The sequence below is a fragment of the Solanum dulcamara genome, chromosome 10, assembly GCF_947179165.1.
Source record: "Solanum dulcamara chromosome 10, daSolDulc1.2, whole genome shotgun sequence".
Lineage (NCBI taxonomy): Eukaryota > Viridiplantae > Streptophyta > Magnoliopsida > Solanales > Solanaceae > Solanum > Solanum dulcamara.
In genome coordinates, this window is record NC_077246.1 from 69,596,758 (window position 1) to 69,612,079 (window position 15,322).

General features: G+C 32.7%; 2 protein-coding genes and 1 long non-coding RNA gene across 8 annotated transcripts; 2 read left to right on the forward strand and 1 right to left on the reverse strand.

The window, feature by feature from the left end:
• Positions 1-2,100: 2,100 nt before the first annotated feature.
• On the forward strand, positions 2,101-4,877 carry LOC129870188 (NAC domain-containing protein 2-like). The gene is made up of 3 exons (XM_055944845.1): positions 2,101-2,442; positions 3,405-3,679; positions 4,166-4,877. Exons 1-3 carry the CDS (start codon positions 2,265-2,267, stop codon positions 4,631-4,633), a joined length of 921 nt encoding a protein of 306 aa, XP_055800820.1. The 5' UTR covers positions 2,101-2,264; the 3' UTR covers positions 4,634-4,877.
• A 420-nt stretch (positions 4,878-5,297) lies between these two features.
• On the reverse strand, positions 5,298-8,433 carry LOC129870187 (uncharacterized). 3 transcript variants are annotated; one of them, XR_008762054.1, is made up of 3 exons: positions 6,497-8,433; positions 5,649-6,085; positions 5,298-5,583 (listed from the first exon to the last, which is right to left on the reverse strand). XR_008762054.1 is itself a non-coding variant. In XM_055944844.1 (2 exons), the coding sequence occupies exons 1-2, from the start codon at positions 8,187-8,189 to the stop codon at positions 5,916-5,918; spliced, it is 1,863 nt and encodes a 620-aa protein (XP_055800819.1). In that variant the 5' UTR covers positions 8,190-8,433; the 3' UTR covers positions 5,298-5,915. The 3 variants fall into 3 exon arrangements, 1 of the variants encoding a protein (XP_055800819.1); XR_008762053.1 differs by having other exon boundaries at positions 5,298-5,597; XM_055944844.1 differs by having other exon boundaries at positions 5,298-6,085.
• A 2,818-nt stretch (positions 8,434-11,251) lies between these two features.
• On the forward strand, positions 11,252-15,047 carry LOC129870069 (uncharacterized). 4 transcript variants are annotated; one of them, XR_008762027.1, is made up of 5 exons: positions 11,252-11,417; positions 13,205-13,458; positions 13,598-13,654; positions 13,780-13,964; positions 14,552-15,047. It is a non-coding gene; the product is annotated as an uncharacterized LOC129870069 (long non-coding RNA). The 4 variants fall into 4 exon arrangements; XR_008762029.1 differs by having other exon boundaries at positions 13,217-13,458; XR_008762028.1 differs by having other exon boundaries at positions 13,227-13,458.
• Positions 15,048-15,322: the final 275 nt, after the last annotated feature.

Consider the following 15,322-nt stretch of genomic DNA (forward strand, 5'->3'; position numbering starts at 1 on the left):
AATACAAGGAGGAAGACATAAACCTTACTTTGATGAATTTAGTTAAGAAACAAAGTTACGTTTTTGATATCAACTATAACTTTTGATATAATAATAACTGTTTGATTCTAACATGATCGATTTTAACTTAATATAATTCATGACTGATGTTTATAGCTAAATTATGCAGTATATGAATTCATGGTCTCTTCGTAAAATTAAATTATTTATGTATATATAAAATTAACATAATATTAAATGCTACAAGAAAATTAAATAATGCACTTAATTAAATATTAAATTATTTACCTAGAGGACTAACCATCGATTGTAAGTTAATACATTTTTTTCTTTATTTTAATAATGCAATCACATACTACCTCTGTCTTATATTAGATGGACACTTCAAACTTTACACAGTGATTAAGAAATCATTAATACATTGAAAAACTTTACCATTTTACCATTTTTTTATATTAACGCAATATACATCGAGTATTAAAATATCTAGTATTAAAAATTGTTTACATTCAAAATGTCATATTAATTGTAGGGGTAAAATAAAAAAAAATTAATTAATTTCATCTTGATTTAGTAAGTGATCAAGTAATATGAAATAAATATTTTTAATAAGATCCTTATCTAATATGGATGGAGGTAGTACTAGAAATTATAGATTCATCTCCGCATAAAAAAATCATAATAATAATAATATGATTATAATAGTTTCTCATTAAAGAATAATTAAAATGAGAAGTATAAATTATTATTTAAAAACTTTTCATACATAAATTTCTTTTTTTTTTGGACTAATTAAAATAAGAAATTAAAAAATATATTAATTAGGACGGAGAATTATCTTTCTTACAGCCGACTTTTGGATTCCCCCCATGAGAAAGTGGACCCTACCGGATGACGAGAGCAGTGACAAAATAAGAAGCACACGTGGGGACATATTTCCACGTGTCATCCTATGATTGGATACTACTGTTCTATTTAGTCTATGGCTGCGGTCAGCCCAAAAACCCAAAGACCCCACACACACCCACTAGCTTAGAATTCTTGATCACCAAGTAACTTTTTTCTTGAAAGTACTTCCACCCCCCACCCCCACGCCCACCCTTTTAATGCTTAAAATAAAAAAATAATTGATCTCCTTTTTAAGAAAAAAGTAATTATATTATCTCATTTGACTATACATATACAATAATAGTATATTCAGTATAATCTTATTAGTGAAATATGAAAAGATGGTGTAATATATACAAATCTTATCTTTACCTTGAAAGGTAGGGAACTGTTATCCTCTAATTCAATTCTCGATCTTCAATTTTTTTTTTATCTAAAGTTATGTACTTCGTAAGTTGAAGTTATGTCATTTCCTAATTAACTACTTACTCCCAACTCTTATTTAGTCTACTTCTACCTCTCCTAACTCCTGCTACAACTAACCTCTCGCATTTCCTTACCGACATATTCATCATCTTCACATATTTGAACCACCACAGTTTTATTTCCCTCATTTTTTTCACCACAAAAGTTACTCCCATTTTGCCCTATAAAACTTTGTTTCTAAGCATATCTCTCATATTATGCACATATATCTATCAGGGCACACTCGCTATCTTCATCTTTTGAACTTTGAAGATTCTTAATTGGTCAACAATTTATTTATGTTTTATACTATAATCAGAATTTTTTTTTAATATTAACTATATATTTTTAAAAAATAATTTCAATTATATGTAAATAATGTTATTTCCCTCTAACAGGAAATTAGATGAACTCTTAAACCTTGCCCTACAACAATATTGGTCTAAATTTAATTTAATACGCGATTAAAAAAGAACAACTTGCGAAAAAATCTAGAGATATTTTAACTTTTAAAATGAGAAATATTTTTAATTTTAATAAATTATTAAAACATATTATAAAAAAAAAAAACATATACACAAAAATCAATATATGCTTGTCGACATAATTACTAGTGGTCCTAATTCCTGCTGTCAAACTCTACAACACGTTTTATTTTATTATTATAATTATTATTATTATAATTATTGACCAGTTTCAATCCACCACGTGCAATTTGCCCCCTTTTTCTCTCTATATATACACTTCACACCAACAAGTATTTTTTTGTCAAAGCAAACTGAAACTAAGCAAAGCAGCAGAAGAAGCAAGCAGAGAAGAAAACAGAGGAAAATTAAAAGCGATCTATTGAATCGAATCGAGTCGAATAGGGAAAGAAAAGGAAAGTTAGGAAGAGTGAGAATTTGAAGGAAATGATCAAAGGAGTAGCCGGAAATCAGCAATTGGTGTTACCGGCGGGATTCAGATTCCATCCGACGGACGACGAATTGGTGCAGCATTATCTCTGCAGGAAATGTGCAGGACAGACGATTTCAGTTTCAATTATAGCTGAAATTGATCTTTACAAGTTTGATCCATGGCAGTTGCCTGGTAATTTTGACTCTTCATTTATTTAATTCTTACAAATTCTAAGTTAATTTTTTTAAAAAAAAGAAACTGCTTAAGCTAGCATGTGATCATAAATTTTAAATTAGATTTTGAAATTTGTTTCAAGGATATGTTTTGCTATTAAAATTTGAAATATAGATTCTGTTTGGATGGGTTTAAAAAAAATAATTTTTATGTATGAAGTGTTTTTAGAACTTTGAATTGCTAAAAGTTATTTTTATAAATAAGCAGTTATTGTTTGAATAAAAGTGTTTATGTTGAAAATAAGTGTTTGAATTTTAGGGTTAAAAGAATTAAAAGGATAGTTTGGAAATTTCCTTAAAATACAAGGGATATAAAAGTAATTTTCATGCTCAAATAAAATAACTTTAACCACTTAAAAAAAGTTATAAATTTTAATTTTTTATTTTTGACGGAATTTAAGAACTTTATGGCTTTAAGTTAGCAGCATCCAAACGGCTCCTAATCTTCAAATATTTTCTAGGTTCCAAAAAGGGGCTCAAATCAAACTTTCACTCACAAAAATTCAAAATTTTCCAACTAAACTGCATGTCACAACTTCAAACCTTAAAAATCATAACTTCAAAAACTCAAATTTGCAGATTTCAACTTCCATAGTCAAATAGGATCTAAGTTAGCATTTAACTATAAATTTTGAATCAAATTTTAAAAAATTATCTTCAAATATCTGTTTGATCCTAAAAGTTGACCTTCAGGCTCAAACAAGTTTTGTAACTTTCACTTATAAAATTTCAAATTTTTTTCCAAATAAACTGCACATCTAAACACAACTACAAATTCTAAAAATCACAGCTTATAAAACTTAAATTTTAAAATTTCAACTTCAAAATCCACGGAAAAACGAAAACTTTTAACTTTATTGGAAAATTTTGCCTTTTCAACTTTTTTTTTCTTCCTAACTTTATTTTTGTTGGTAAATGCAGAGAAGGCTTTGTATGGTGAAAAGGAATGGTATTTTTTCTCACCAAGAGATAGAAAATATCCAAACGGTTCAAGGCCGAACCGAGCAGCAGGAACCGGTTATTGGAAGGCAACCGGAGCTGATAAACCGGTAGGAAAACCCAAAACATTAGGTATAAAGAAGGCACTTGTGTTCTATGCTGGAAAAGCACCAAGAGGAACAAAAACCAATTGGATAATGCACGAGTACCGGCTCGCTAATGTGGACCGGTCTGCTGGCAAGAGCAATAACTTGAGGGTAAGTCCCTTTTAGAGAGACCGATTCAGGATTTGAGTTAATATATAAATATTTGTGTGACAAAAGCTATTAAATTTACGTGAACTAAATCCATATTTAGAAACAATTTGATTTTAAAATTTTTATTTTTTATTTTATAATGACATGATTTATGATCTTATGTTCGAAGCAAGATATTATATAGTTAGATGGATCTAGTACTAAATCTATTTCTTTTATCTCATATGATAGTATTTGATTGAACAAGTAATATACTAAAATGAAAATATACCATATAAAATGAAATAAGAGTGATATCTCCTAAGATCTACTTGTTTCAAATGAAAAATTAGTGAAAGGTCTTACTTTAATTATTAACAATAAGTTGTGGCACCAATTAACATATAGTAATAAATAAAATAAAATGGTTATTATTTTCTTTAAATTATGAGTACAAAATACAATTTGTTACTTGTTTATTAATTATGTGATTGACATATATTGCAGCTTGATGATTGGGTATTGTGTCGAATATACAACAAGAAGGGCACACTTGAGAAGTATTACAATGTGGACAAGGAAAATGCAAGTTTTGGAGAATTTGAGGAAGAAATAAAACCAAAATTATTACCCACACAATTAGCACCGGTGGCGCCGATGCTGATGCCGCCACGGCCTCGATCAACACCGACACCGACAAACGACTACTTCCAGTTCGAAACGTCAGAGTCGATGACTAGAATGCACACGACAAACTCGAGCTCAGGCTCCGAGCATGTCTTGTCGCCATGTGACAAAGAGGTTCAAAGTGCACCCAAATGGGATGACCATGGAAACACCCTAGATTTCCAGCTAGATTATTTGGATGGTTTACTAAATGAACCATTTGAAACCCAAATGCAGCAGCAAATTTGCAACTTTGACCAGTTCAACACTTTCCAGGACATGTTCCTATACATGCAAAAACCTTACTAAAATTGTACAAATTCATTGGATCCAAATTGATTGTGATCCATGACATTTTCTTTGTTCTTTGGTGGTGTAGGTCAACTTTTTATTAATTAGGTTAGAAAAGTACAAAATGCAAGTCAAATTTGGTAGGCTACAGCACAAATGAGCCTTGACAAGCATAGCCAGAGAGCCATATAGATGGCTTATTATTGTAAGGTACATGTAAAACAAATGAAAATTTGTTAATATCAAGTTATCATTCTTCAAATCTCAGTGATTATGACTCTTCTACACAAGTTTAAAAAGAAAAAAAGAAGAGAAATTAGCATATTTTTAAAATATTAGTAGAGATTCATTTACAACGGCAAAGTTATCGACGTGTATGCTTCATGCAGAGGCATGAGAGCTAAAAGTTTCTAGCGTAAGATCCACAATAAGACAGTCTAAATCGAAGTCGACTTGGTGAAAACAACAGGAAAAAAGCCTAACAACCACCAAATTGAGTTGATAACACTAAACAGTAGCGAAAACTCTTAACCCCGATACCACATTCATCAAAAAGATATGGCCATCTCTCTAGGTTGCACGACCCCTTTAGTTCGTTCTATTTGTGCGTGAAAAAAAGACCCATACATACAAAATCGATTACTGTAACAAATAACAAGGCAAAACATCTTAAACCTAGCAATTACTAAGATTTTGATTCTCTTTTTCATAAAAAACAAACACCTCATAATATAAGAAATTTGCATGGTCCTTGATATAAAATGGAAGAGTAAGGAATGAAAAGAAATTCCATACGTAAGGAGGAGGGCGGCCACTCCTCGTTTCATCATCATGTGTTAGCGAGCACTTATCCTTTCCGCTACATGCTGCTGGCTCCTCATCAACTGCCAATGCATCTCCAAATGGACTGCAAGGCGGTATGTACCTGGAATTGCTCTATGTGTGTCCTTTAATTAAGTGTCAATCGCCTGCATATATCGAACTTTACATCATTGCATTATCATCCTAGTCTTGAGACGATCCAAACACTAACCTGTGATCAAGTTGCTGGTTATTGTCTCTCCTGTTGATTGTGCCCCTCTTGCCTTCCTAATCTGTGCAGTATAATCTTTTAAATCAGGATGTCCTCCTCAAACTAGGGAAGTGGAGTTTTGAGTTTCAGTTATGGGCCTCCTTGAGCAGTTTGGATTCCTTTGGGGTCTTTGATCCAGTTTCACACTGTTCTTCCTCTCTCTCTTTCACATCAATGGAATTATGGATATGCAATTTGCTATGTATGACTACCTTGCAAAACAAGTCTTTAGCACTTTTGAGTAGGGACTGAAATTTGTGCGAGATATGTTCTTTGTCCGCACTTGTTATACCATTGTATGTAGTCGAAAGGAAGTAGACAACAACAGGAACACACCCAGTGTAGTACGCAACAAAGAGCTGGTTGTTTCCGGTAGACCCTATGCTCAAGGAACACAACTGAAAGCAGTATGAAAAAGGGAATACGGAAATGAAAACAGTAACGATAACAAAATAAAGCGATAGGAGCGAAAGGAAGTAGACATGATGAACTTTTCAACCCCCAATTTTCATAGTAACGTCCACAAAGGCATTACGATGAAAATAATTAAATAGCACACAAAAGAAATTTCCAGTATTACAGCAAAAACAAACACAGATTTACTAACATGCACAGATACCATTTGTCATTATCATTATGAGGAAAACCAAAAGTTGCAAGAAGCTTACATATTACTTACATATTACTACTATCTACAGAGTCCTACCCAAAAAAATCTTCTTGCATTTTTCAAACTATTTCATTGTCATTTTCCGTTTAATATATATTCTCATCATATATCCTGAGATTGTCCAAACTGCGGAACCCACCTAAAAGAGATCCATACTTATCAATGATTGGTAAGCCCAGTTCCAGCGAAAATTTGACTTCCCTGCCATCTGGAAGTTGGACCCATTGTCCCATCGATGAATCTGCATCTTCTTGACTTCCTTGCTTCTTCCCTGTACTAAAATCAACCGGCATTTTGCTTTGCAGCTCGTCCTCCTTTGATCTCTGAACGTTGAATTTCATATACTGATTAGCATGGAAAGTTTCTTCAGCAGCTGATTCGGGCTGAAATCCTTCACACTTTCTAACTAATTTCTCTTTCGCAGCCTGCTTCTCCCCAGTACTAAAATCAACCGGCATTTTGCTTTGCAACTCGTCCTCCTTTGATCTCTGAACGCTGAATTTCATATACTGATTAGCATGGAAAGTTTCTTCAGCAGCTGATTCGGGCTGAAATCCTTCACACTTTCCAACTAATTTCTCTTTTGCAGCCTGCTTCTCCCCTGTACCAAAATCAACCGGCATTTTGCTTTGCAACTCGTCCTCCTGTGATCTCTGAACGTAGAATTTCATATACTGATTAGCATGGAAAGTTCCTTCAGCAGCTGATTCAAGCTGAAGTTCTTCACAATTTACAACTATTTTCTCTTTCCCAACTTGCTTCTCCCTTGCATTTGAATGAATTTTCTTACTACATTTCTTCTTTGGCTTGACTATTTCCCGAAACTCGAGCTTCTTAGATTGATAAGCCAGGGAAGCTTCTTCATACGTGCTAAAAGTCCCCAACCAAATCTTTTTCTTACTAATGGGGTTTATAATTTCAGATGTATATTTCCCCCACTTGTTCTTTCGAACCCCAATGATACGCGTTGTTTTGGGAGAATCCATTTTTTTATTTATACCTACACTAGACAATGATGCCCTAACAGATGATTCAGGCTGAGTTTGATCACAATTCTTTGGTTTATTCTCCTTATCAAACTCAGACTTTTTGGACAAATAAGCTTGTGAAGCCTCTTCAATAGTGTCAAAAGTACCCAACCATACTTGCTTATGCTTAATTGGGTCTCTAATTTCAGCACTATATCTTCCATTCTTTTGCTTTCGGATTCCAAGTAAGCCTGACTTAGCTTTAGGATTTCTTTTCATAGTATTACACCTATCAGATGATTTAGATATTGAACATGATGTTTGTTTACAAGATTCTACAGGTTCTTTCCCATGCATTTTAGAGTTAAAGCTTTTGCATACCTGCTTTTTCTTGAAAGTCTTTTTTCTCAATTTCCCCATGTTATGCCATTCAGCTCCAAGTAAGGTACTTTTGTCACGAAAAGATATCTCCTGAATAAAGGGCTTTTTCCCATCAGCAGCAACAGAAGCAGTTTTGTTAGTCAAATTTGAGCTTGGCATTTCATCAAACATGTGGTGGGCAGAAGAAAATTCACATTGCTTAGCCAAATAAGCCTCGGAAGCTTCTTCAGCAGTGTTGAATGTACCTAACCAAACCCGTTTTTTCATAATCGGGTCCCATTTTTCAGCAACGTACACCCCCCGTTTCCTCTTCCGAACCCCAGAAAAATTTGCCGCATTCTGCAAACCCAAAACTGTACTATCACTCCTTTCAACATAATTAACACTTTTGTTAGTAGAATATGAGCTTGGCATTTCATCATACATGTGGTGGGCAGAAAAAGGGCTTTGAATTTCATCTGCATTTGCTCGTTCAGATTCCATGGCGAATTACTATGTACAAGAACAATGTATTGGATTGAAAGGGTGAGATGAAAAAAGGGGAATTGGAATTGGGAATGAGCATGTTTGAGAGGATTATTGAGAGTATTTAGCTTACTGAGATCTTTGTACAGTGCAGAGTAGTATAGTGGAATTTCCATTGACACTTGTCCCTGAGAATTGACACACTTAACAGTGAGATGACAACTGTTCTTGAGGGGTAGAAAATGTATAACTTGTAAAATTTGACGTGTTGTAAGTTTTTGACAAGGTGTAGTGAGTTGGGGGATTAAATTAAAAGAGATTTTTGAGAGCGTAAATAAAAAAAATAGGACACAAATCTTAAAAATGAACTAAAAGGGATTTTTTTTAATTAGTGATAATGACACATATTTTAAGAATTACAAGTTTTTTTTAATTTACAAAAGTTTTCCTGCTCCTCATCCACCCTCAGCCCCATCCACCCCTAACCTCCCCTCTTTCACGTCATCATCACCTCCAAACAACTGACAGATGTTTAAATATTTGACTAAACAACTAACAAATATTTTTATATCTCGATCTCCAAAAAAAATAGCAAATATTTTCATATCTCTCCAAACAACTAACTGATATTTAAAATACTCTCATTGTTTTAACTAAAGAATCGTAAAAAACACCTAAACTACTTAGGGTTGTTTAAATATCTTCTAGTTGTTTGAACTAAACAACTTCTGGTTGTTTAAACAATTTTTAATTGTTTAAACAACTTCTGTTATTTGAACTAAACAACTTAGGGTTGTTTAAATAATTTTTGATTGTTTGAACGACTCTTGTTAATATAAACAACATATCAATTTTTTTTATAATTTTTACAATCAAATCGGAGTGAAGAAAAAAATGAGGATGACAACATCCGAAGAAGAAGAAGATGAAAACACAAAAAGTTTGAAAAGAAAGAAAAAAATGGAGAAGAAAAAAGGCAAAGAAGTTAAGGAAGAAGAAGATGAAAGGGAAAAGGAACAAGAAAAGAAGAAAAAGAGAGATTAGTAAAAAAAAAGATGGAGATAATAAGAAATTTTGAATTTTAAAATATGAAAGGAACAAGAAAAGAAGAAAAAAAGAGATTAGTAAAAAAAAGAGATGGAGGGAATAAGAAATTTTGAATTTTGAATTTTGAAATATGAAAGAGGAGACTTTTGGGGATGTGTTTTTGATCTTTTAATTTTTTACCCTAAGTTTACAAATATTTTAAATCAACCTCACTTCTTCATAATTAACCCCCAATTAAATGTTTATAACAAAATAAATAAATAAAAGAAATAGAAATTCCCAAATCTTCATTCCACTCTCAAAAGTCTCTTTTAGCTCATTTTTCCCAGTAGAGTTCCTCCACACAACATGTTGAAACTAGACTGGAATGCTTTGGGCACATGAGGTGCATGGATGTTTAAGACGTGTGAGATATTGATTATAGGTGATTTCACAATAAAGGTAGACAGAAGAAGTAGGGGCGGAGCTATATGAAGTAGAGGGGTTCATTCAAATTCCATTCGTCAGAAAATTACATTATTTATAGAAGAATAATTTTTTGATTTGTGAGTATATATTTAATATTGAACCTCTTCAACATGAGTCAAAGGCGTGATTTAGTGGTAAAGTAGGTTCAAGATGTCGCTATTTGTGGTTTAGTGGTAAAGCAAGTTCAAGATGTCGCTATTTGTTCATAGGTTTGTTGGTCCGAATCTGGCTAATAATATTTTTTTCCACATGAGCTTCAATAGATTTATTTTTTTGGCTTATTTATTTTTTTGAACTCCCTTAATGAAAAATCTATTTTTGCCACTGAAAAATATTTGTAAAAAGTGAGTAGATATGACATGAATAGTTTTAATTTAAGTACATGGTCTTGGATTGGAGGAGTGTGGAGGACACATATTAAAGCTGAAATGTGAGTATTGTTCTTGTTGTTTCTTGTTTAATATTTATTGTTCTTTGTAACTAGATTATCATATTGTTTTTGTTGTAGTTTTTGTGTTGTTACTATCTGTTGTTGTTATTATATGTTCTTTTTGTACTTTCCTGACTTATGTTTTAAGACTATTTTGGCCAATTTTTTCTTGAGTTAAGAGTTTATTGAAAACAATTCTCTGCAAGGCCGTCTCAATAAGTTTGCAGGCTTAAAGCCAAAATTTATACAGATGCCTTGATTTATTTATTTTCAAGTTGACATATATAAATTGAATACCAATTTTATTAATAAACCACCAGTATAATCCTACATGTGAGGTTTGAGGAGAGTAGGAAGTACACAAACTTTATATGAAGTGAGAATTTAAGCAATGTGATTTTTTTTAAAAAAAATCAATAATACTATAAAGTTAGAATAATAAAATCTGGCTTAAGAATTTGATAAGTTGATATGATAATATTGAAATAATATTAAGCAGAATTTGAAAAGTTGATATAATGATATCAAAATAGTGTTGTGTTGATTCAACATAATGATAATTTGTTGCAATGTTTGAAACTTTTTAGCATGCAAATATAATTTTGATTATGCTATTAATTATTGATGAACTTATTTTAAGCCTCAATAAATAGTTGGTTTATTTTGATGAACTTATTTTAAGCAGTTTATAAGTTGAAAACAACTTATAAGTCAAAAAAAAAAGTTAGTCTACACCTATTTTTTAAAAAAACTTATAAGCAATTTTCAACTTATAAGCTGCTTAAAAATAAGTCAATCCAAACAGGCTACTAATAATCTACTTGTCAAACAATGAGAGGAGCCTCATTCAAGTTTAACACTTTAGTTAGATGGTTATTACGTGTATTATATGTATTATTTTAATAAATATAACATTTGGATAAATTATATCATTTTTTGTTATTATATAATGTCATATATCTATGCTTTGAATGATAAAATTTGTAAGAAAAATAAGGTATGAGATAAATTACTATGAAAAGATAGGGTTATTAAATAATAAATAATGACAAAAATAAATAATATCAAGTAATTAACAATACAATATAAAACTGATTTTCGATCGGTAAAAAAAGTATAAATCAGATCAGTATTTAGATGGATTTGAATTATCGGAGGTCTCGGGCTCGGTTGTTGGCTAAAAGGGTTAAAGATACCGCCACCGCCGGAGATGTCGCCGGGGCTTTTGCCGGAGGCATAGAGTCTGGTTATCGGTGGAATCTACTTCCACCCGGTGATCGTCAATCGAATGTCAACATGATGTAAAGCTTCTTTTTCCCTTAATTTATTGGGTACGAACGAAAGTGTTTTCCTAGAAAATATAAAATATTGGAAAACAAGTGATTTTCTTAGTGGCGTTTGACTATATTTGATTGTGTAATTTGAAAAAAATAGTTTTTGTTTTTAGAGTGAACTAATTTTTGAAAGAGATAATACATAAATGTGTTTTATGTGGTGTTTTACGTGGCAATTCATATCGTATGTGACATCTCATGTTTGTGTCTATTTATTTAATTTTATACGTCTATTTGTATACAATTACAGTTGGAGGTCATGCATGTTAGCGGAAGCCAAACACATTTATCTATCATGCCTTTTTGAAAATCAAGAGTGCGTTTGGCCATGAATACAAATTTGGAGTTGTTTTTGACTTTTTGTGAGTAATTTGGAGTGAATAAAATGAAAAACTTTTGTTGTTTTTCAAATTTCTTGAAAACTCTGGGGCCAAATGTGTTTTCTGGAAAAAAGTGAAAAATATTCTTGGACAAATGCTAGTGTTTGGTAATAAGAAAAAATGTAATCTAGCACAACAATATGAGTGTGAGATGGTGTGGAGAGTGGGGGTTCGGGGTGGTAAGGGGTGGAATGGTCAAGGGTGGGGGTTGGACGTGTTGGGTGAGTAGGAAGGAGACAATTATCTTGGAAAGTTGCGTAACTTGTTTTTCCTACTTTAGGGAAATCATTTTTCTCTTTTAACTTCCCTCATTTTCAAGAAATTTGTTTTCCGAGAAAATTTTTCCAGAAAATATTTTCCTCCATACTAAACACACTCTTCGCGTTTATCTGTTTTCTGAAGATTACCACTTAGGCAAAAGTTTGACAAGTCAATTTGGGAACTAATTTTTTCAGCTTACCCATATGTCAAAATATGGTTCTCTCATTCAGTTTGATGATCTGAAACTTATGGATTCTTACACAATGATATCAAGTTAATATACATTAGTAATTAGATTCACAATTATATATTTATACTCCAAATAAAAGGTCTCTGGGAAAAGCTATGGTTCACTCACACGAACCCATAACTTATAAGCTAGGTACATCCATGTTCCCATTGCTTGGTTGTTTAATTGAATTTTTATCAAGAGATGTATTCCCTAGATATTTCCATTTTTGATGATCACTCAAGGAACTAGTTCAATCGGAAACAATCTCTCTACCTCACTTCTGAGGTAGAGGTAAGATCTGTGTATACTCTACCCTCCCCAGACCTTACTCTTTGGGAATACACTGTATATGTTGTTGTTGTTGTACTCAAGGAACTAGTTCAAGTGGAAAACCTAGTTTAACTCTCTTAGTGCCTTACTAGTTCAAGTGGAAAACCTACTTTTACTCTCTTAGTGTCTTACATTTTGTTCTAGATTTGTCGAAATGACTGGTTGCTGCTCCTGTTCATTGGATAATAACTGATGTTGTCAAGAGAAAACAAGTTTTAGTCTTTCACAGCAGGATGTAACAATATCTTTAAAATATTTAGTTGTTCACAACAGGGCGTAATGTCAAATTATCTTTAATTTTGAGAATTATTTATCTAGATTGTGCTCTTATCAAACCTTTGAGGCTGATTTTATTTTGTTGATATGGTTGCTTAGAATGGGGACCTTAACCAGGCATCTTCCTGTCTCTTCGTTTTTATGTAGTTAAATGATGCAATTTTTTCTCCACTTCAGTTAGCTCTGTTATTCCTGCTTGTGTAAACATCATTCATTTTTCCTGTCATCTAGACGTGCTGTACGCGTTTTTATCTTAAATTTATCTGATATTACAGTAAGATTATCAGTGGAAAATAGGTCTAAAGATGCGGGCCATGGAGGCAAAATCTCAATACCCTATGATCAATTATTTACATCCCTATGCTGCAAGTAATGGTCAATATCCTATGATCAATATCTGATATTGCACTAAGATTATCAGTGGAAAATAGGTCTAAAGATGCGGGCCATGGAGGCAAAATCTCAATATCCTATGATCAATTATTTACATCCCTACGCTGCAAGTAATGGTCAAAATCCCATGGACAAGGTGAACATTGAAAGTTCATGTTTTGTATTTCACATTTTCACTTGCAATTCGAAATTAAGAAAAATGATCCTCTCATTTTTATTTAATGTTCTTTTTGATTTATTTATTTTTCAAATTTCTTATGTGACGTCGTACACAGCATCAGGGAAGCCTATGTTTGCAAAAGTACACTTAAAAGGGACTTGTTTGTATAAAGGTACTAGAAATTAAATCTTGAACACTAGTTTTGTTGGAAGCAAACTTCCCCTTAGAAATCCCCCTTTTTCCTTGTCATTTTACTCGTCACTAAAATTCCCTTTTATATTGAAATTTGAACCTAAGAGATGACAGTGGAAGCTACTTCCTACAAAACTACTTCTGGGCCAGAGGAGAGTGACGAGGAGCAATCAGTGGAAGAGGACGATGGGGGTGCGTCAAAAGAGGATGTTGTAGAGGAGGTGGTGGTTACAAAGCAGCAAAACTATGGTGTTGGACACAAAGAGAATGTCTGAGTTGTGGAGAATGAGGTAATTCTATTTTTGTTGTTCTGCCTTGGAAGTCTTTTCTCTATTAAAAATGGAAGAGAAGAAATAACATTATACCACTGATTTATATGTTGTTAATGATCTGAATTGAATTTTTGTAACTGCAAAGTTGACTAGCTAGCAGAAGAACACAAGGCCACTGATTTATATATTGTTGTTCGACTAACCCATTTTTAATTTTCTAATTCTTTCTTATGATTAGTCACTAGTCAATAGCTTGAGGATTTATATCGTTTGTACCAAACCTTCACTGCTAGAAACAAAGGTTTTTCCCCCTGCAAATCAGTGGGAAATTTGTGCTATAGAACATGATGTTTTCACTCATTTCCCATTGAACTAACTAAAAGAGTGTTTTTATCGGGGTGGAGTTGGGGGTGTGTAGATGGTGTTAACTTTGTAATTGTGATTATTCTCTCAGTATAAATCTCTTAAGTTACTAATGATCTCGTGTTTTGTATAAATGATCTCTTTTGTTTTGTTTTAAGATCTCCTGTGTTTAAAGTTAATGATATCTGGCAATTTATAAACCTCTCAACTTACTAATACTTGTTCGTTTTTTTTTTTCTAAGATCTCTTGTGGTTTGAGTTCTGCTGCCAAACTTGATGAGCGTCTAGCACAAGTTGAGGAACGATTAGATAAAATGGAGGCTCATTCAGAAAAAAGTGGAGACATTGTTGGTTGATATTAACGAAAAATTGAACTATTTATTGGAGATGCAGGATGCTAAAGTTTCTAGGGACATTAGAAGTCCATCTAAGTACATGAGCTCCTCGTGGACTGGTAATGGCCGATCAAAGAGGAAACATAGAGTAGCTGAGACAATAAGGCAGTCTTGCAAGCATCGACGTTTGGGAAAAGGTGATAAGACAGTAGTTCATCCAGTTACTTTGCCTGATGATTGTGTCAAAAATGACCAAAGGAAGTTAGATGATGAAGAACATAATGTTTGATGATAATTACTTATGTTTTTTTCTCCCAACTCTGAAGATTGTTCTGTCTTGCACAATCTGTATTGTAAAACACTATATGGCCATTATCAATGCAATACTTCCATTTTACTGTAATGCATCGAATAATTTCTGAGGTGAGGGATGAAATTGGGTAAAAATTTACGAATATTAGCGTTTATATCAAATCATACTAATTCATGGTTAAGTAATAAACTAAAGTGAGAATGTATATGTCACATCCCGAATCTGGATGAGGTGGACGACTCTTGATATCCTTTAACTTGATTGAACGAATCGATTTTACCTGATTATACCTACAATGCATATATACAAATGATACGAAACTGTGTCTTGGACCTCAGCTAATATAACAAGAAGTTGTGTATAAA